The 23,410-nt window shown below is 39.2% G+C and overlaps 1 protein-coding gene across 2 annotated transcripts in view; it reads right to left on the reverse strand.

Moving 5' to 3' along the window:
* Window positions 1-764: 764 nt before the first annotated feature.
* The window catches only part of CDH2 (cadherin 2), a 410,616-nt gene continuing 387,970 nt past the window's right edge, over window positions 765-23,410 (reverse strand). For both annotated transcript variants that reach the window (XM_077492605.1, XM_077492606.1), the window contains exons 15-16: window positions 17,443-17,607; window positions 765-2,175 (exon numbers count right to left, since the gene is read on the reverse strand). In XM_077492605.1, the coding sequence (XP_077348731.1) occupies window positions 1,969-2,175; window positions 17,443-17,607 (372 nt within the window). In that variant the 3' untranslated portion in view covers window positions 765-1,968. The remainder of the gene's footprint in view (window positions 2,176-17,442; window positions 17,608-23,410) is intronic.

Below are 23,410 nucleotides of genomic sequence, written 5' to 3' on the forward strand. Positions count from 1 at the left end.
GAAACTGTGGCTTATTGATCATTCTTTGATTATTTTCCAAGGACACTAAGAAGTGAATCATACATATGCTTTTAAAGTGCAATTCCAAGGTAAATAGTATTATATTTTGACCATTAAGCCAAAAAACATTATATTCTGTCTTGTTTAGTTCTGCAACATCAAAGGGCAAATGTAAAGCACCCTTACTTTTGTCCCTGAGATACACAGTGCCACTTAATGACTAGAAAACCAATTATTAAAAAAAAGGAGAGACTAGTATGTCCTCGAGATCTAAAGGGAAATGCAAGTCCCAACACTGCATAATATATTGTGTTTTTCTTCACACACCTCAGTGAAAAGACAGGTTTTAATTACTATAAATTACTGTTATGGGTTTGCTCTTGTTTGTTACCAGTTACAAGCCATGCAGTCATATGTTACCTTGTGTAAAATGCAAGCTCTGCTCCTCTGGTTTCATTAGACTTTTCTTCTTTCTGGGACATGAATGACTGAGCACTGTATCCTTCAATTTCTCCACATTTGAGCTGTGGATCCCCAAGCAACACCTCAGCCACTCAAATTCACCATCCACATTTGCGCTTCAATATTCAAAAGGGAAATCAAATTTCTTTTTAGCACAAACAGAAAGAGTAAGCTACAGCTTATGAGAGTTAGTGCAGTATAGTTTTCTATTTTCTCACTGAGCTCAAGGCATCTTGGGATTTTTCACAGCATTCAAAATTGTTCAAGTGGAAAAGAAAAAAAAATTCAAACCAGTCACCAGATCCAAAATTAGCATTTTATTCAGAACGTGGGGGTCAGAGGTGCATCATTTATATTCTGGTACACAATACAGAGGCAAAGTCGTTGTCAAAGTCCCTCCAGTTTAAAAGCTGCCTGTCCCCTCAAACATGTATTAGTAGTGCCACCAATGCCAGTTTGCCCCTATCGGTTTTGTTTTTGGTACAAATTATGTAAAACATTTGTGCTAAGAACTCTTGTTTTCTCCCTCCCAAACCAATAAGTAACTGGAAAAAATAAACTGGTGTACTGAATCTACAGTTTTCTTTAATGTAATTGTGTTTGTCACCTGTTTTTTGTAAATACTTTATCCATAAAGAAAAAAAAAAAGATATAAACATGCAAAAACCTGAATCCATAGTCCAAATAATACATACACATGTTCCGAAGCTTGAAAACTTCTTTATAGACTATGTTGAAAAAACATTATGTACACATATCATTTTTACAGTGAAGTGAAAAAATACCCAAAACAAAAGGTGTACATTGATTAAGACCAAAATGTGCCTATCTTGTGAAAAGAAAAAAAATAATAATTCTGCTACAAAAGAAAAAAAAAGAATTCTCAATTATTCTAGAAACTGGTGATATGACAACTCCCTTTTCCTGAAACCGACTGCAAAAAAATCCAAGACTCTTAATGGAAAAAGAAGCCTAAGAGCTAAAATAATGCACTGTACATGTCAATCACGTGTTTTTTTTCTGTAGCTAATAGAGTTATTCTAATGAAATTTGTTCTCTATTTCAGATTTTTATATAAGCAATGCAATGTATAAAAAGAAAAAAAAAAGGAAAACAAAGGCGTGATGAAGGAAATCCTTGTTTACTTATGCCAGCCCACCCACAACATACCTTGTCTTTTCACCCTTTCAGAAATCAGTACCATTAAAGCGTTGAACATAAAACTAAATCCGATCTGAAAAAGGTACAAAAAGGCACATAAAATCCCAGTGCTTCTGTACTGTAAAATTCAAGTGTAACTGAGCTCAATCAATTTTTTTTTCCAAACAGTATTGGATGACTGATATTCCCACTGAGCCCAAATTGGTTTGCAGCCTATGCCAAAGCCTTCAAACAAGCACTTGTGCTAGTAGACTACAAAGTTAAAGCCAAGCTTCTTTACACTTTTTGGGAATATCAGTTCAAATGTTTGTTCCTGTCCACAAAAATGAAAGTTCAATCCAAAGTTCAGTCATCTCCACCGCCATACATATCGGCTAGTTTCTTGAAGCGAGGGCCCCAGTCGTTTAGGTAATCATAATCTTGTTCACCACCACTACTTGATGAGTTCAGGGAGCTTAGAGATCCAGCAGTGGAGCCGCTACCTTCGTAATCAAAAACTAAGAGGGAGTCATAAGGTGGAGCAGTGGGATCATTGTCTGCTGCTTTCAGGCCCTGTAAAAATACAAAATACACCTTTTAAGAAAGTGATCATTTTTCTGTCTAATAAGTAATTTTCAATCATCGTCATATGCATTTATTCACAAAATGCAATTGTTTATCACAGATTATATAAAAATATTTGATTACACAAACATTAATATCACTTGTGTATAACAAACTCACAATAAATGAATGGGAATACTGTGTGTCTGGGGGGAAATTAAAATGTAACATTTACATGTTTCAATTGTTCAAACAAAATGCAATACCATTTGAGATGACAAAACAACCTCTAATGAAATTAGTAAGGGACAGCAAACTAGTCAGTTGGGATCACAGAGCTGTTTTTACACCACTATACTAGGTAACAATGCATAAAGCATACGTATATTCAAAATATAGCTAAAAAAGCTCAACTTCACCTGGTTTTAGCCCCCTAAAATCTTCTGCACAAAAGACTAAAAGAATTTAAACTAAAGGCCCATACACACGATCAGACTTTTGGACAACAAACATGCAAATTAGCTGTTTTGGAGTAAAATCCGACCGTGTGTACGCTCCATCGGACAACCTTTTTTGGTTTTCATCGGACTTTTGTTGGCTGTGCGAACAGACAAACTTTCTGGCAACAAAAGTCCGATGGAGCAAAGTCTGATCGTGTGTACAGAAAACCCTAGGACTTTTGTACAAAGTACAAACAGGCATGCTCAGAACCATTGCAAAAGATCAGAAAACAATACAGAAGTTGACCAAAGGTGGCGGTAAAGAGCAGAAAAACCACATGATTTGGTGAAAGTTGGCTGAAAAAGTCCTGCTGTGTGTATACAAGTTCAGGGCCGATTCCCTTTATACAAAAATCCAAGGGAAAGTTTGTACAAAGTCCTATCGTGTGTATGAGGCTTAAGAGAGGAAGGAGTAGCACAAGGACCCACTCAATTATGTTCATGAGGTAAGAAGGAACTTGCTGGTAGAAGGAGAGAGCAGAGTGACTAAGAGATGAGTTCATCAGACTGCTGCTTCTCTTTTCACTGTTAAGTCAAGGCATGGGGGAGGGACAAGACTTGTAAGTGTTGCTTAACTGCAGCAGAGAAAAAAAACAGATGTCCTGCCAGGCAGGATGGGCCTGTGTGACAGAACTGTGAATAACTCAAAACTAGATGGACAGAAATACAGATCCTTTGGCAGGTAAAACATCTCCCACATACAGTGTGCATTTTATCTATGTATTTTGCTTTTTGCATGGAGTTACGCTTCATAAAACTGTTTCTAAAAATTGTTTGTAGACATGGAAAAGAATGCCTCAAGTGGAAAAATAAAATAAAAATCTTTGTGCTTAAAATTGTACATTCCTTTACACTGGTACTCTCTGAAGGTAAAGACTACTACTTATCAGGTGATTCCAAAGGAGAGATAAAATATTAAATATTTATTACATACATTTTTAATTAGGGATCATATGACTAAATTATCACAGTATTTGCAATAAAAGAATATCATTCCTAATGGAAGTTGGAGCCAATGTTTAGAAGGGTGGATATTTAGAAGGATGGATCTTTAAATAAAGAGTTTTGCATGCGCCAGAATAGCATAGCTGTCAACCAAGATGTAATTTATAAGTGGATTACAATGTTGGTAGAATTTAGTGAGAAAGGGATGCATTTTAGAGATATTTCACAGTGGAACGAGTGTGAACTTTGTAAGCCACTAAATCTAATGACTTAAAGGAAAATAATTCAACATGATTTTCCCTGGAGGATGATGGGTTGACACTAAGAAGGAAAGACATGGACAGCATACAGATTGGATATGTGCTAATTAGGAATTTGTAAAATAACAAACATTTTGAAAGTTAAAGCATACAGAAGACTACCACTATTTTATTACAATTAATTTAACTTAGATTAACAAGTATTAGGACATTACTTTGAAATTGATTGATGAAAAAGTCACTGAAACCTCTAAGCTTACAAAAGATGGGTTTCACTAGTATGGCTGTGCAAAGGAAAATTATGATTAGCAAATTAAAATAATACATTTTCTGCTTTGTTTAGCTTATTACATTATATTTCTGTACCTAAATTTTAAGTGGATGCTAAGGGTGCTTGCACTTTGCAACTTTATTTTAAGAGACTTTGTAGCTCCTTAAAGAATAAAACCTTTTAAGTCAAGTTGTAAGAAATGTTTTAACGTGGAAGCCCTGTCAAGCATGTTTAATTTTGGACATTGTGGGGCAGATTTGTTTTTATATCTGCCTGTGTCCCAATTAGGGATATTTTACCTTACTTAGTTAAATGATCAGTGGGACAGGAAGTGTGGTAGAATATCTCTGGGGTGAGGAAAAAACCCTATCTTGGGATAATGATGGCAAGAAAAGAATGGAAAAGGGTAAGAACCTCTCTTGGGTATTAACAATACCATGCAATGAACTTGTGGTGCTGCTCAAGGTGTTCTAGTAATAAACAGGTCCAGTGTCTCACAGTATTGACTGGGTGCAGGCTGTCTAATCCAGGAATGCTTAACCTCCTTGGTGGTATTCCAGAGTGTGGCTTGGGGTGGATTTTCAGTAACAAAAGCGGTAACCCTGGGCCATACTCAGGATCACATCGCAGGATCCTGTCCCCAGATCACAGTGCTGGGCTCTGTTATCTGCAAGCATTGCAACACATGGGGACACCAAATTCAAAAAGTGAAACACACACAATACATACAGTACACTGTAATTTTACAGATTACATTACTGTATCAAATAATTCCACATCCCTTTTGTCCCTTGTGGTTTGTCCAGTGCCCTGCATGCAGTTTTATACTATAAATACTGTTCTTTCTGCCTGGAAACTGGAGACTGTCCATAGCAACCAAAACTGTCCCTTTACATCAAAAGCGGTTTAGACCAGCTAGAAAACAGCGATAATAAATTAGAATGACTTGCAGAATTGAGCGATAGTGATTTGTGGGGAAATCTGTCATCAAACACTAAAAGTAATGATAGTGACAATTCTGTAACTGAGCAAATTTCTGTGTTTTTGATTTGATTACTTTATTGAATCATTTTTATTATTATTATATTATTATTTGTTATAATTATTTATAGTTATTTATTATATTATAATAATGATTTCATGTTTCAAACTAAGAATTACAGGCCTACAACATAAAACGCCAAATTGCCATGCAAAACATTGTACTGCTTTGAGCATCAAAAATATGAAATAATCATACCGCCAGGGAGGTTAATCCAGGAAGCAATGGAGCACATAGGAACAAAAAGATGCCACACACCATCAGCTCAAGAGGATGAAGAGAAATGTGCAAGGCCTCAGCCGGTGACTTCTCGTAAGCCATTTCTCTTCACCTGATGAACTGGTGGTGTGGTGTGGTATCTTTCTGTTCCTACACTCTCTTGGGTATTAATTATTACCTTTGTCCCAAATGGAGCAAAGCAGACAGTTGTAGCTACTTGGACGCCAAATCATAAATCATGATCTGGTACTTGCAACTGTCTGCCTCTGTTATTATGTTGGTGTCATCTATTGTTTGATCACTACAGCACTCACACTCAATGGCCCATAGCTTGTATGGAGTTCACCTGGATACAAACAAGGGCCAGATGGGGACAATTACTTTTACCTCCATGGGGCCATGTGGAAATCACCTCAACAGGAGTACAGACAACAATAAAATCCTGAAAGAGGTCCTAACATTCCCCCTTTGTCTAAAGATATGAACATTTATAAATTTTACTTTATGTAACTCTGAGGCCATCATGCAATATGACTCCAACAAAAATAAAGGTTAAGTAATTAATCTGTGCACCTGTGACTAAAGCTAAATGAAATCAACACCACCTGTAAATGTAAAGATAACAACAAGGTGGAAGAAAATTCATGCTTAAAAAAGCATGGATCTTAATAGGGCATGATATTTTACCAAAGCATATTAGCAGTAACTGCACAAAAACATATTGTTTCAAAGACTCCACAAATGTTTATTTTCTAGATACATTTAGCATTCACACCAGGCATATAAGGTGTATGTGTGCATGCATGAATTCACAGAAATGTGAATTGTGTGTATAGTTTTCCTTTAAATGGTCAGGGATGAATAAACATTCCTATCCACAATTATTTTCCCACAGCTGTATTATATCATGAACATGGTATGCATTCAAGTAGAGATCCTTCACAGAACAGTGTTAGGCCATATACGTATGACATGATCTAATGAAATCGATCTAGGCATTCGATAGTGTGGAGATTAACAAAAGAGCAATTGTGAATGTTGCTTTTGCGGCAAAATTTCTATCATTCCTGCATTCTGTACCTGCAGCATTGTGCTCATGGGTTTCATTTTAAACTAGGGAAGCAAAAACTGATATCAAATCCAAATGCTACTGGTTACAATCTGTGCCTTACTCAATTTATAAGAAATAGCCAGAAGTTAAAATATTTAAATAATTAATTCCACCCAAATGGATTATGGATGAAACCATTCACTGGCTCCTTGGTTCAATTTAATGTACACAGGCATAGCATAGGAATTGTCCATAATTCCCAGCTCTGTTGCTGCCCATGATGGAGGTTTGGCTGTCACCACCAACCTTGGGAAATTACCACTTCTCCTTATGCATTCTGTACAGTATAAATAACAAATTAACAGGGTAAGTGGAACAACTTTGATAGCAGGTTTGCCCCTGGAGTCCCAGAGAGATAAAAAAATGTTTTTTAGTGAATTAAGGAATATTGTTAAGTGGCCTTTGTTTGTGTCAGAACTGTTATATGGGAAAGCAAAAGCAGCTTAAAGCAGGTCAGTAGGAGGTCAAATGCAGATCGAATGCTCCTATCGATGAATTTTGAATGATCTCATAATTGTCTCAAACTGATGCAAAAAGCAAGGTGGATTTGCTCATTGACATCAGCCCAAACCGTTAAGTGACTTCAAAATGTTCTGAACTGTGGGATAAAAATTTGGGGCAGACTGAACTTTTACGACAAATGACTGACAAAAAAACTATTAATTTTAAAAATCATTGCTGCACATGTTTGAGATTGGAAGGCTTTTATCAACAGAATACTGCATCTAATTATTGCAATATTGCAGTGAACAAAACATTAAAAAAAATAAAGCAAGGAAGACATGTTTTTCACTATTATCATGTGCTCTGTCTACTCTGGAATAACTTGAAAGCCAACTCGCTGACTGTTAAAAAGCTTCACAAGACAAGTGTATAAAGCACTTACATAATTGATTTAATTTGGCTGCTCTATACACTAATCCTATTTGAAACAACTCTTGGTAATTATGAAGGTATTGAATTTCAACCATTCTCACCAACTGAAAGGGGGATACGTGAGGGAAATAAAAATTAACTATTATTAAATTTGGTTTATAAATGAATTTAACAGACAATGCAGAGCTGGTAGACTATTATTTGCAAGCCAAAATGAATTCCTCAAGTGGATAGTGTAGCCAGTTTGTCTGAGAGACATAAATGTATAGTACATTTACAATAATTATAGATTTAATGTTCCTTATAAAAACTGCACTATACTTTGTAAAACTTGTCAGCAGAGTAAGTTTAGAAACACCCCCCCTTCCATCCCCCATGTAATTCCAAAAGTATAATATTAACAGAAAAATCTGTATGAATTGCTATGTCTGGATCTAAGGTGCTTTTAAATTCAGGTGCCTCAGGCATTTTGACAGTTAAAAGGTTTACAATGGTATCAAAATGTACACTGGTATCTAAAATGTACCTTACTCATTTTACTCTACAGGTAGTTTAATACCCTAAGATAATGCAACAGACATGGTTACTTCATAAGTCTTACTCCAGCCCATTGTATTATTATTATTTTTACAGCGGGGAAGGGTTTGAATAACCTCTGTTAGATTTTTATTTTGTTTTGTTGATGTCTGTGTCCCTAATGTAGAAAACGTATTCTCTGTACCAGTGATAGGGAACAAGCTGTTGGGAACAAAACAAGCTATTTTTAGTAGGGAAAGTATTAGAACCTCTGCCTTTATTTCCATCTGTGTTTGCCTGTCCTAGTGGTGCCCATTTTCTGCACTTCTTGTTTTGGTGTCAAAAGCACAGAAAGTTAGGGCAGATCTCCCTATTGGGCTCAGAGATAGCAATAAAAGTTTGAGGTTCTAACTTTAACCAAGACGAAAATCTTGAGCTAAGGCTTCAGAGCTTGATGTCAAATGCTGACTTTGGTAAAGCAATGCACTACTGCTCAAATGCATGACAGCGTTTGACTTGCTCTGCCTGCAAAGCAAGCACATCTAAACAGAGACCTGCTGTGTCTAAAGCAAAACAGGTCAGAACTGTCATCTGCAATGCACCGTTGAAGTAAAAGAGAATCTTATGACTAGCACTTGGGGTGTGTTTCAAACACAGGAAAACAATGCCTATCTACAAAATCCTTAATGCAGCATTAAAACAAAAGCAAAAATGTATTTTATTGCAGCTTAGCAATTCTCAGATGTGGTGGCTGCCTATGTTTACTCTTTTAGGCTTTCTTTCTTTTATTTTTCCCTGAAAGAAGGGGAAAATAAATTATTTTAAAAATGTATTTATCAAAAATTATTTATTCATAAAGTCTGTTTATTAACAGAACAGGCTGTCCTGCAGATGTAACAGTTACAGTCCTGGGGCCCAACTGGCTGCCCTTTGGGATATGTTGTACAGCCATTGGACCTCAGCAGTTTCTAGGAGGAACTTTATTTAGGGATATTACATTGATCTCTACTAGCCTCATGTAACATGTTACCAGTTTCATAGTTAGTTTGAATAAAGACACCAGTCCATCAAGTTCAACCTGAGTTTCTACAATTGTCTGTATCCCTGTACATTGCACACTCACATCGGTCCCTACCCTTAAGGAGCCCACAATCCAAGGTCCTCATTCATATACTATGGCCAATTTGTTTGACAGAAGCCAATTAACCTACCTGCATGTCTTTGGATTGTGGGAGGAAACAGAAGTAGCCGGAGGAAACCCACGCAGGCACAGGGAGAACATGCAAACTCCAGGCAGGTAGTGTCGTGGTTGGGATTTGAACCAGTGACCCTTCTTACTGCTAGGTGAGAGTGCTAACCACTACACCACTGTGCTGCCCGCAAAAGTTTCATATTGTCTTCTGCAGTATGTCCTCAGCCAAAAATGTAGCATGTCCACACTCTCTGACCCTTATTTCCTCTATTAAAGCTGAAGTTTCTGACAGTACTCTTAAGCATTACATATATTAAACATTGTGGGGTTGATTTACTAGAGGCAAATAGGTTTACGTTGCTTAGTGCAATTACACGCTGCAAGTGCAGTTGGTCCAGAGCTTAATAAATTAGGTAAAACGTCACTTTGCAAAAATTACTCAATCCTGTGCAAGGAAAATAAAAAAAAATTAATTTTTCCATTTTTAAAATGTACTAAGTTTTGGAGCAACTGCTCTTGCAGTGTGCACAGTGCATTGGCCTTTAGTAAATTAACCCCTAAGTGTAGTTCTTTGGTGATGTCATGTCCACATTTGAGACCCCCTTTAGTTCATAAGATGACAACCATGAGTTAAAGGGTTGAGACAAACCAATCGACAGGGGTGCTTACATTAGTCAGTTTTTTTTTGTTTATGCTAAAAAGAAAGCAACTGTTGCTGTAACTGCTTAAAAAGTGTTAGATAGAGTTCAGCTTCAATTTGTTAAGGTATATAAATCTGCTACTACATCTACAGCCGGGTACACATGGTCAGATTATCGGACACATTTTCATCAGTTTTCTCTTGCATACTAGTGTCATATTGAAAGTGAAGAGGTTACTCAACATATGAAAACTCTTGTACGACCAAATTCAAATTCAAATTCAAAGTTAAATTGTTTTGTATGTGTTCTTTCGTTTCTGAGCATGTGTAGTCTTGCTCTTACAATTTTTTGAAAATTGTACTAATTAAATGAAAATCGGATGTTGTGTTCACATACGGCAAAAATTTTATAGCCTGCACATCCAGTTTTTGTCATCCAAAAATTCGGAATCAGCTGTCGAAAGCACCATACTAACGATTCGTAAATCTTCAGATCGTTCATTGGAAGAAATTTTACTTGATTTTCTGATCATGTGTATGGGCTTTTAAGTGGATGTAATAATGTAGAGTATAAGATTTCCTAACATTTCCTATCATTTGAGCCCAGTCTTGCTACAAAGAGTTAATCCATCTCTGGGCAATCATTTTTTATTGTTCAGTGAGATAAATCTTGACAAACAGAGAAAAACTTTATCCAATCCCCCCCCCCTTGCTGTGAGTGACAGGCGATTTACACTAGCCTAACAGACATGTATTATTTTTTAATTCCCTCCCACTTCTTTCTTCTGCTGCTCTGCCAGAATTGAATGTTCCACACCTCAGCATTATTTGGCATGCTGAAGTCATGTGGGGACTTTGCTGTCTTTTCACTGGATGTTAGAGCTCATAGCAGAAGTTCAGTGTAAGTTCACAGGATAATATGCATATTGACAAGGGGAGTGTAGAGGTGGGCGGGGAGTTTACTGGCATCACGACTCCAACCACTGAGCTCCAGACAACAGACCCACCCACAGAATATGCAGTTTTTTGGATCTCATAGCAGACAGAAGGGGGAAATTTGACAGGTAAAGATACATGCAGGAGACATGTATATCCTTACAGATAACCCCTATGGCAGTAGTTTAGAAAGGGTGACATAGGTTTACATCCACTTTAACACTTCCCTTGCCCCAGACTGACAATGTTGTTGTCCAATCTCGTGCTCTTTTATGCAGAGTGGGGACACTCTAATACAGTAGGTGTGTTACTGGCTAGATGACTGGGTGAAAACAGAGAGGAAAAGCAGCCACCACATGCTAAGCTGCAATGTATTGCATTTTGTTTTTGGGTTTAATGACACTTTAACAGAAAGTTCCATACAGGTATGATACCTGAGGGGGAGACAAGGATGGCTGCAATTCTGGGATTAGTTCTCTAGTATGCTATGAATACTAGCTCATTATGCCTTTATCTTGCAGGGTGTGTTTTTATTTTCCCTTTTGAAGGGTTTACTTCCTCTTTAAGAGTGTTTTGATAAAGTAAAAAAAAAATGTGACCCACAAATAAATTGAACTTTATTTCCCTGCACACTACTGAGCGTATTCTTTTAAAACAAATATAAATCCTATACCAAGCATTCTGAACAAGCTCCACAGCAATGAACTAAGCATGCTCCTCTGAATAAAGAACACCTGGTAATAGACACCACCCTTAATTTATTTTTCTTATAGTACTGAAATCTTTGGCACCATTTTTTATCATATTAACTCTGTAACAACCAATATTGCATGACTATCATAGGCTTGGGTAAAAATGAAAAGGTGAAGATGAAAAAAAAAATAATAATAATAATGATGAACTGCAAGTGTGTAAAACTAGGCAGTCCTATGCTCTAACAGACTTGAAACAAAGCCACCTGCTCTGAATGGGGATTCTGATCAGGTCCTATCTATGCTATAAAACTTGCCAAGCTGGTGAACTGTGACAGATGTGATTTGAAATTGCCTGACAGTATATTAGTTGAGGTTGAGCTGGATGGTAAAGGGAGGTCAGGTAGCTGTTGCAGTAATATCAGGGCACAGAAACATCAGAACTGAGAGGTTAACAAACAACAAAGAATCTAGAGGATAAGCTAGAGATGAAAGTTAGACAAGCCTAGGTCAGTGAGTTCACACAGATTATTAGTCAGGACCTAGATGAAAGTCAAGTGTCAAACCCAGATAAAATGAATATAAGCAAACAGAGATAGAATGAGAGAAACTACAGATAAAAGAAATATAACTGTTAACATTACTTGCATTTTGGCAAAATTGGTCTAGTTACATTATTTTAAAATAAGCATTGTTCTGCCTATTCAATTGTGTTATGCTCTGGTGTAAACAAGCTGACCACACCTTCTGATTTAAGTTTACATCCTGCAAAGTTTTCATTATGATTACTTGTGTTGAACTATATGGCCTAATGCACACTACTGTGCTTTTGGCATTCTTTTCCTAAGCCCCCAAAACTCCTCAATAAAAGCAGTGTGTCCATGCACAAAACCAATCAACTTCCAGTCAAAGCTTAACTGAACAAGCTGATGTTAGAAGCTGATTGGCTACCATACACAGCTGCACCTGATTTTTCAGTCTCCCATTTCAGTAAATCAACCCCATTGCCTTTGAGAGGAGTTTAGGAGTAGTAGAGTTTAGAGGCATTTAAACCTCCTTCTCCTGAATGCAGAAGAATAGCGTTCGGGAGAGGAGCTTTTGGGCATAAGAGCATTCACTAAGTGCACTTAGCCCCTGACCATTCATTAATTTCAGTGGGAAGAATAAGTTAAAATTATGGATAATGAAAGGATGATAATAGGATGATAATAAACGCACAAAAACATTTGAAAAAATGAGGCTTAGGAGCATGTTTAATGATGATTTTCCCCTGTTAGGACAGAATTTACAATAAACCAATGTGCATGAGGCCTACAAGTAGTATCTATCCTCCCCTGGCTTGGCTACAGCACAGGTCTAAAGCCTCACCAAGCTTCAAGGAAATGAAAATAAAGCATACTTTTCCCATGTCATCTGTAGATATTCAGATATACTGTATGGATTATCTAATATGCGAGATTATGTTTTAAAATATAAGTATTTTTGAGACCAAGTGATGATGCTGAAAACTCTGATATGCAATAATATTAAATTAAATGGGGCAGTGTCAGTGTTTTAACAATGTACTGCTCTAAGGGTAATCAGGGTAAAATTGTCTAAATCGGAGTCTTGCTATTCTGTTATACAACTTTTCTCTCTCTGAGATAGAATTTACAGCAGGGTATGGTGGTTGTAGACTTAAATGGCCATGGACTAAAGGTAAGATCACTTAGATAGGTTAGATTAGGCTAGAAAATAATATGTCAATCAAGTTCAAGAAAACAATTCTAAATTTACAGTAGATCCAGAGGGAAGAAAACAAAAACGGTATAAATCATGCTCTAACTTTGTCCAGCTTGGTCAGCCTTTTTCAACCAGGGTGCCTTCTGGGTTCTTCAGGGGTACCTTGGATCAAGCCTGCTTTCCAGAATTAGCAGAATACAGAGTTTCCAAAATTCCAATGATTAGAGGCAGGAGAATGTTGGGTGTCCCTATAAAACTCTTGATAGGCTTATGGGAGGCTAGAAGAAGAGTGTATGCCCAGGCATTTTCACGCATGTGGATGTGCTCTGCAGCTTCTAATCAGGAATTATATGATACAGTTCTTTTTTTTTAGTGATTTGTTTTTCCACATTAAGTCCACTTTAAATCAAACACTATCCTCAGTTGTGGCACCAGAATGCCATAACTGAGGACACTGTAATAGATATTGGGATTGAATATATGTACTAAAGGCTATACTAAATTACTAAAGGCAAATAGGCTGTTCACTTTACAAGGGGAGTTGCACTGTGTATGGAAAGCATACTGCATGTGATACAATATCACTTTGAAAGGAATAGCCAATCAAATGCAATGAAGATTAAAAAAAAGTAGCATTTTTGCTTGCACATGATTGGATGATGGAATTCAGCAGAGCTTCACCATATTTACTAAGTTCTGAAGAAATGTAATTTGTAAAGTGCAGCAGCCTTTTTTCCTTTAGTAAATCAAACCATAATTAGAACCATAAAAGGTGAAAATTAATAAGTGTAAAGTCCATTAATGTAAGTGATCGGTACAAAGTCTAATACTATGAGTGTAAATATATAAAAGTGAAACAGTCCTAGCTTCCATACCTCGAAACACTGCTGTGTTTTTCCCATAAGCACACAGTTGGTAGTAAACTCAACCACTCATTTAACCACTTAAACTAATAAGATATACAAACAAAGCATTGGTAAATATACCTTGTATACCTTGATATTCACACTTATGTTAATGGACTGTGGTACACATCAGTGACCATCAGTATATTTGATATAGGATATATTATTATTCGTTTCATGTTTACTACTGTCATTTTTGTATTTATTGTCCATTTTTTCATTTTTTTTATACATCCAGTGGGGATTAGCACCGTCTTTAAAATGTTTTATATATTTTATATTTGCTTGATATTTGTACAGCAACTAAGGTGTTATTTAAGGAAACTTAGAGGACAACACTTATTTTTGTTTTTACAGTTTAGAATAGCACAGAACTGACAACAGCTTAAAACCTCGATGTAAAGATTTCAGCACTTCATAAATGGCAGCATTATGCTCCTTCCTGTCGAGAGCATTCTATTCATGTTTCAGATGCATAAGTTAAGATTACTTCTTGTCAAATATTACTAAAAAAATCCTTTGTGACAACTACTTAAAAAAATACTATCACTCATATAATTTTGCATGTGTAGTCTTTTTGTTGGCAGTATATTTATTTTTGAGCAACAGAGCTTTTATGTATTTAAAGATTCACATAAAAACACATTGATTTTTATGGCTGTCATTTAATAAGTGATAGGAAAAAGTAAAAAAAAAAAAAAATTCCCTGTTGTTGTGAGATACCGTTACAAAAATGGAACAACTCTATATATGTAATAGTGAGGGTATTTAAAGTATAAGGCTATAATGTAAATGTACTATTTGTGTAATGTATTTAGCAGATTTAGCGGCAGAGCTCAGAGATAAAGATTCCCTTTTCAGCTTAGGAGAACATGTTGTGAACCATATTTTTTTTTTTTGCCTGCTGGTGGCGCTGTGCTCCACTGCCCAACAGCACGTGATTCTAGAAGCCAGCACCAGGTGACTCCTCACAGCTTTAGCATCTCTCTCATTAGTCCACACCTGCCACTGACTGTTAAAGTGGCACTAAACTATGGTTAAAAACAAAAAAATGTTAAGTATGCATTCTTAACTCCTAAAAAGTTAAGTTAAGAAAAGTACTACCTATTGCTCTCAGTATCCTTCAAAACTCCAAATTCCTTTATTTTTTGCTACGGTGATCCAACTTTCTATGCACGTGGGAGCACAGCCACCCTCTCTTACCTGCTCCTGAGATGGGCTAGGGATTATGGGCTATGGGATTTGTAGTGTGTATAGAGCAGTGCATAAGACCACAACTAACATGTACTGCTTGTTCCAAACAAATGGAAGTGAAGTAGAAAAAAAGAGTTGCTCAAGAAGGATGTTAACTGCTTCCCGAACACCTCACGCAGATATACTGTGGCAGAAGGGCATGTACAGGCAGATTAACGAACGATATTGCTCTTTAAGATGCGGCTCGCGGGCAGGATACTCGCGATTGTCTCATGGTGAGGAAGAACGGGGAGATGCTAATGTAAACAAGCATCTCCCCGTTCTGCCAATTGACATTGTCACTGATCAGCTCTCCCTGAAATCAGGAGCGCTGATCAGTGACGTGTCACACACAGCCCCTCCCCTACAGTTAGAATCACTCCCTAGGACACACTTAACCCCAAAGCGCCACCTAGTGGTTAACCCCTTCACTGCCAGTGACATTTTTACAGTGATCAATGCATTTTTTTTAGCATTGATCGCTGTATTATAATGCCAATGGTCCCAAAAATGTGTCAAAATTGTCTGATGTTTCCGCCATAATGTCGCAGTCACGATAAAAATCTCTGATCGCCGCCATTACTAGTGGAAAAAAATTATCAATAAAAATGGCATAAAACTATTCCCTATTTTGCAGACACTATAACTTTTGCGCAAACCAATCAATAATCGCTTATTGCGATTTTTTTTACCAAAAATATGTTGAAGCATATGTATCGGCCTAAACTGAGGGGAAAAAAATGTAAATATTTTTTGGGGGTATTTATTAAAGCAAAAAGTAAAAAATAATGTGTTTTTTTCAAAATTGTCGGTATTTTTTTGTTTATAGCGCAAAAAATAAAAAATGCAGAGGTGATCAAATACCATCAAAAGTACGCTCTATTTGTGATAAAAAAAGGACGTCAATTTTGTTTGGGAGCCACGTCGCACGGCCGCGCAATTGCCAGTTAAAGCGACGCAGTGCTGAATCGCAAAAAATGGTCTGGTCGAGAAGGGGGTAAATTCTTTCGGGGCTGAAGTGGTTAAAGGAGACAGAAAAACACAGTAAGAAATAATTTCATGAAAAATGGTTTACAGGTCATTAAATAGTGGATGTGTATGAATTATATTTTAGCATCATTTTAAAAGGCTTTATATTACCCACTCTTAAGCATCCAGGTCCCTTAGCATTATGCCTGTTGCTCTGGCTATCCAGTCTTGAATTCTTAATGGCTAATTTCCAAACCTATCCATTCTTGATAGTTCTTGGCTCTGTATTTTTCCCTGCTAGTTCTTCTCTGTTCCCTGTGCTGTTTGCTAATATCTTTTGTATATAGTAGTATATAGTTTGAGTTTGCATTTGGTATTGTTTTTTATTTGCTCTAGTTTGCCTACACGTGTGTTATTATGTTTCTTGTTCCATTATATGGGTAATCAAGCTCTCTATTACTTTATGCATTTTTTGATGCAGTTACCCTTTTTGCAAAATGTTGTTAAACTTATTAATGTCTATGGTGCTGATTTACTAAAACTATAAAGTGCAAAATCTGGTACAGCTGTTTATGGTAGCCAATCAGGTTCTAACTTCAGCTTGTTCAATTAAGCTTTGACAAAAAGAAAAACCTGGAAGCTGATTTCTATGCAGAGCTGCAACAGATTTTGCACCCTCCAGGTTTATTAAATCAACCCCTATGTACCTAATTTTCATGTTACTTTAGGCGAGGGGTCTCAAACTGTCGGCCATCCAGCTGTTGCGAAACTACAAGTCACATCATGCCTTCGCCTGTGGGAGTCATGCGTGTAACTGTCAGCCTTGCAATGCCTCATGGGACTTGTAGTTTCACAACAGCTGGAGGGCAGCCAGTTTGGGACCCCTGCTTTAGGTAGTCTAGTTTAGCTCCATTTAAAATGCTTTAGTGGATTATACATTAAAATCCATTAAGCTGTTTCAAAATGACCCTGCAGTCAGGTACGCAGCAAGAAATGTATGTTGCTGTTATGTGCAGGCATTTCCTTATGTATGCACTCTATACCTCCTAAAAGCTTTATTTTTTTAAGTGACAGAATCTTTTTATGTATATGTATGTGAATGCTACTTGTAGTTTATTTATACAGGCCTAGATTTACTGTAGACCTACTTGGACATGTACACTTTAACTTGATTCATTAAATTCAAATATATCAGATTCTGTCAAAACATGTACAATTTTGTAAGAGGAACTCAAAGCTGAACTCACCTCATTAATGAAGTCTCCAATATCACCAGGATGTGGAGCAGCAGACCGAACCGGGTACTGAGGCTCTGCGTGAATGGGTCTTTCATCCATGCGCCGTATTCCCACAGGTTTTATTGTGTCTGGTTCTAATGTGTCAGGCTGTTGCAGCTGGCTTAAATCATAATCCTTCAAAATAAAAATGGGTTGTATTAATATGACAAGTGTGAAATAACAAAAACAAAATACCAATGCCCATGCTCTGCTTATATTACAGAAAACGTAAATAGTTTTCTAATGAAGCAATTATATACAATTATATCAGGCTTTTATGGAAATTTTACAATATGCTATAATCAAGCTTTCAGTGGATGTTCTGCGATTTTGTTATGAACAAATCACAAAATTGGTATAATGGAATTACTGAAATGCAGTGTTCATGAAAGGTGTAATTTTAGGCGATAAAACACCTTGCAAGTTTCTGCAGCAATCAACACCTCAGAAAGAAAGTTAACTAATTTAGTATGTGTTAAATGAAAAGCCGTATTCATAGTTTTCTATAACATATAAGCTATAACATTTACTTTTCAACTTGAAAGTGGGCATCTACACTGAGCTAGAGAATACTTAAGCTGTCATCAGCTTTACTTTAAACTCATTTTAAATGTAATTCAAATTGGTTTTGATTTAAATGTTACCTCATCTTATTTGTATGAAAATTGCAAGACATATTCCCCATATTTTAAAGGTGCTTTTGTGTAACAACAAAAAGCTCTTTAGTTGTGCAGCTATTGGTTGTAACAGTTGCTTTCAACTGAGACACTGGAGGAGATTTTTTAAAACTGGTGCACAAAGGATCTGGTGCAGGTGTGCATAGAACCAATCAGCTTCTAGGTTAGAGTCCTCGTTCACACTGAGGGTAGGTTTGAAATTGTGCGAGTTCGCATAATTTCAAACCCGTATTTCCTGACAGACTCCATGGCAGCCTACGTATGGGTTAATCCCCGCCTCTCATACCTCATAGGACCCCACTCCCATAAATCTTTGCTTCTGAACAGAGACTGTGTTCCTTTTTTGTCCTCCTCCTAGGACCAAGGTGTTTGCTTACCTTACGAAGAGTTCCGGTCCAGTCCTGTTTGCACGACGATCCTGAGGGTGATTGTGGATTCCAGCAGTCCCAGCTATTAGCCGGGTGGAAACGGGCGATATATGCGATGCCATGAAGAGCTTACTAGCCTGCCATTGGCAGGCAAGCGGCAATTTGGCCATACATCCTTTGCTATTAGCAGGAGGCCTCTATTTTGATGTCCCGTTCGTGCAGTGGGTGGAGTACCCCCAGTCAGGATGGATCGGGATCGTGCCGTGGCGGTATCGTATTGATTTTAATCATTATCATTATGGCAGCCTGTTTATGTGTGTTGTTTGTCATCTCCTTCTTTCCATTTCCTGGTTCCAATCCGCCGCCTCTTCCGTTCGTTCTGCGCAGGCGCGTGCCTCGTTCGGATCGAGGCTTGGTCCGAACGTGCGCAGTTTTCGGAAGACGGCGGTGATCGTGCATGCGCGCGAACTCCGCTGACCGACGCCAGGGGGGCATGGTGACGTCACCATCGGCGCCAACTTTTAAATAGCTGTCAGATACAGCTATGGTTGGGATCGCTCTGCGAGAGAAAGGCAGCTTCCCGGTGTGCTGTGTGTCTTGTTTGTAGGTATGTTCTGTTCGCCAGTAAGCTCTACTATTTGATTCCTGTCAGGTGCTTATGGTGCTTTCGAATCTCTCCAGCATACAGACTTTCTCATTATGGACGTATCATCGCCCCCCAGTGGCCAACCCTTACGCTGCAGGTAGGAATATTATTTCCTTCTGCTGGGTTGTTTTCGGTAATTACTTTTGGGTTTCTTGCTGTAGTTTTTTCTTTCTATTTAGCCCTTCTAGGTCTGAACGTCATTTATCGGCACACAAAGATACTGACCAGTCTAGGTTACATCATCGTCAGTCTACGTCAAGTTCTAGACGCTCTAGATCACCCTCCAGACACCATAGATCAAGATCTGGATCTGGTCGTCATTCAACCCACCGTTCCAGCCGCTTAGAGAAAGCCTGCTGGGGTTGTAAATCTCACGTTCCAGAGGGTAAATCTCTCTGTGAGTCTTGTTATTCCAGAGCTATGAAGGAAAGGGGAGCCGGAGACCAGCAAGTGGATGCATTGGTCAGGAAGGTGGTTCAAGAATCTCTGAACAAAGCAGAGTCTGATCGGATGTTTAACCCTCCTTCCGTTACAGCTCCTGTCGATGTAGATGCAGACCCCGTAATTCCGGGTCCCTCCAGACACAGTGTCTCTCCAAGTGAATCTTCAGACAGTGAGATTGATGATTCAACTGCAGGTTTTGATTTTTCTCTTGTCTCGCAGTTAGTCAGAGCAGTCAAGGACGCTCTAAAATGGGAAGAGCCAGTTGAAGCACCCTCTAAACAGAGGAAGTACTTTAAACACCTTAAGAAGGACCGCCCGAATTTCCCCTTCTTGGGTGAGCTCGGTGAGATTATTTCAGACGAATGGGGAAAAGTGGAGAGGAAGAACTCCTTAATTTCCAAGATTGCCAAAATGTACCCGTTTAAAAACGAGGAAGTTAAATATCTGGATTCAGCCCCTCTTATTGATGCGGCTCTAATGCGTCTAGTCAAACATGTTACACTCCCTCTTGAAGATTCCGTTTCGTTCAAGGATGATTTAGAGAGGAAGATTGACACCGACCTGAAGCGCATTTATATCACCGCAGGCATGGCTTGTAAGCCAGCTCTGGCTCTTGCAGCATTATCTAAAGCCATGGAGTCTTGGACGGATGATGTTGGTGCGGCTTTGGGAAGCGTTTCGGAAGAACTTATCCGGAATTCACCAGTACATGAACTGAAGTTAGCATCAGTCTTTTGGGGGAAGCATCCCTTGATATTATCCGCCTAGTGGCACGTGTCATGCTCTCCTCAGTTACTGCGAAGTGCGCTCTGTGGCTTCGTCCGTGGGTTGCAGATCCTGCCCCTAAACAGGCATGGTGTAAGATTCCCTGTGAGGGACCTTCCCTCTTCGGGAACAAACTTGATTCTGCCATTTCCAGTGCTACTGGGGGTAAATCAGGGTTCTTACCCCAGGATCGTCGCCTCTTGGGTCAGAGGAAAGTTCAGCCCAGACAAGAACAAGAGCGTGCTAGAGATGCTCGCCGTTACAGGCCTGGTCAGGAATTTAGGAAGAATTGGAGAAGGGCTCAGTCTTCAAGCCAAAAATCCTCTAAGTCAACTACATCAAGGTACAATCCTACCACTTGTGGAAGAAAAAAAGAAAGGTACTCCTGTCTTACACAGATTCCCTGTTGGCTCAAGGCGCTGCCATTCCCGTCCCAACCAGAGAGAGATTTCAAGGGGTCTACTCCCCCCTCTTTATGGTCCTCAAAAAGAATGGCTCCTGGAGACCAGTTATCGACCTAACACATCTGAATTCCTTCATCAAGAAGGAAAAATTCAAGATGGAGACATTACTAACAATACGTCAGTCAATACAACCAGGCGACTGGTTGATTTCCATAGACTTGAAGGATGCTTATTTCCATGTTCTGATCGCAAAAGAGTTTCAGAGGTACCTTCAGTTTGCAGTGGGCGAATTACATCTTCAATTTGTATGTCTCCCGTTCGGGCTTACAACATCGCCTCGAGTGTTTTCGAAGCTCTTACTGGCTGTGGTAGCACTAATCATGATCAAAGGTATTCGATTACACCATTACCTAGACGATCTACTATTGCTTTCCCAAGACAGAGAACAGCTACTGTTACATCGAACTCAAGTCATCTCGACACTCACGGAATTTGGTTGACTGTTGAACCGGGGAAAAAAGTCATCTGGACCCAACTCAGTCTTTGATTTTTCTCGGAGCCCAGTTCAACACGTTCGAATGTACCATCTCCCTTCCGGTGGAGAAAATTCCAGTGATCCGAGACAGGATTCGGCCTGCATTGCATTCTCTTCTTCTCAGGGCCTCACAGTGCCTCAAGATAATTGGCACTATGGTATCCACAGCCCCATGATAAAGTGGGCACAATGGAGGATGTGTCCCTTTCAGAAGGGTTTTCTTCTACAATGGGACCAGGGGTCTCGAGACCATCTGGTCAGGATAACCCCCTCCATGCGGGAGAGTCTCTTCTGGTGGCTCCAACGAAAGAACCTCCTCAATTGCCATTCCATAGCTCCCGTCTCTTGGATCACAGTAACGACGGACGCCAGCAACATGGGCTGGGGCGCCCTGTGTCTGTCAGAAATAGCCCAGGGCGTGTGGGAATTTCCAGCCCAAGAGGTAGTATCCAATGTTCTAGAGCTTCGTGCTGCTCTCCGTGCTCTTCAAGCCTTTTCTCACCTGATTTCAGGGACCTCGGTTCTCCTAAGGATGGACAACACGACAGCAGCGTCTTATATCAAGAGACAAGGAGGCACCCGCAGTCTCTCTCTGCCGAGGGAAGTGAGCCCGATCATGTCTTGGGCTCAGATGAACTTGTCAAATCTGACGGCGGTTTATCTCCCCGGAATTCAGAATGTCCAGGCGGACTTCCTATTAAGGTTCTCCCTGGACAACGAGTGGTCTTTCCATCCCGAGATATTCACATGGATTCTGTCTCTGGGGATCCTGCCAGAAGTGGACCTGTTTGCCTCCCCGTGCAATTTCAATCTGGAGAAATATTATACGAGGTGTCGTTGTCCTCAGGCCTTTGGTATGGATGCACTGACGGATCAGTGGAGGTTTCGCACGGCTTATGCCTTTCCCCCAGTCCCGGTCATCCTGCGATTCCTTTCAAGTCTCAGGTGGGAGAAAGTTATGGTGGTGACGGTTGCTCCATTTTTGGCCCAACAGGCCGTGGTTTCTGCTCCTAATGCAGCTGAGTTTTCGGGATCCAGTTCCTCTCCCTTCCAGGGCAGATCTCCTGCTACAGGGAACATCTCTTCACCCATGCCCGGCCCATCTTCATCTGATAGTTTGGTTCTTGAAAGGGGAAGGTTGGAAGCATTAGGGTGTCCAAGTACTGCCATCGCTACTCTACTGAATGCTAGAAGGCCAGGTACTAATAAAGTCTATCAAAGAATTTTGGCGAAGTTTGCTGACTATACTTCTTCCGTTGGCAGTTCCTGTAGTGATCCGAAGATTCAAGACATTTTGGGTTTCCTACAGACGGGACTAGACCTGTCACTATCAGTGAGTTCCTTCCGAGTTCAAATTTCGGCAATTTCAGCATTTACTGGCGTTTCCTGGGCAAAACACCGTCTTGTCAGACAGTTTTTCAGGGGAGCAATAAGACTCAGATCCCAGAAAAAAACAAGATTCTCCAAATAGGATCTTCCTTTTGTCCGGGATTCCTTTTCAGAGGAAAGACCTGAGCATATGGTTCAATCATCTATCAAGGCTCTTTCTCTCAAAGCCGCCTTTCTGTTGGCTATAACATCGGCCAAGAGGGTCTCCAAGATCAGCTCTCTGGGTTGCAAAGAACCTTTTCTGACGTTTTTTCCTGGATCGTTTGGTCTTGGTTCCCATGTTAGGGTCAAATCCTAAGGTCACATCTGTATTTCATGAGAACCAGGAGATTGTTCTTCCTACTTTTCGGACTTCTGGAGATTATAACATTCATCCTTTAGATGTTGGAGAAGTTCTAAAACAGTACTTAGAATCCACAGCTCCTTTTTCGGACTTCTGACCATCTCTTTGTTTACTTCCATGGAAAGAATAAGGGATCGCGTGCTTCTTCAAGATCCATCGCAGCTTGGTTTGTTCAGGCTATTCAAGGGGCTTATAAAGCTAAGGGTTTGGCTCCTCCAGAGGCGGTGACGGCTCATTCTACCAGGAGCGTTTCAACATCATGGGCGGCTGCTCGTCATGTTTCTCCAGAAGTAATCTGTAAAGCGGCCTCATGGTCATCAATTAATACCTTTATGACACATTATTGTGTTGAGCCGGCTTCTTTATC

Source organism: Lithobates pipiens, unplaced genomic scaffold (assembly GCF_037356315.1).
Source record: "Lithobates pipiens isolate NorthernLeopardFrog02 unplaced genomic scaffold, aLitPip1_a1.2 Scaffold_19, whole genome shotgun sequence".
NCBI lineage: Eukaryota > Metazoa > Chordata > Amphibia > Anura > Ranidae > Lithobates > Lithobates pipiens.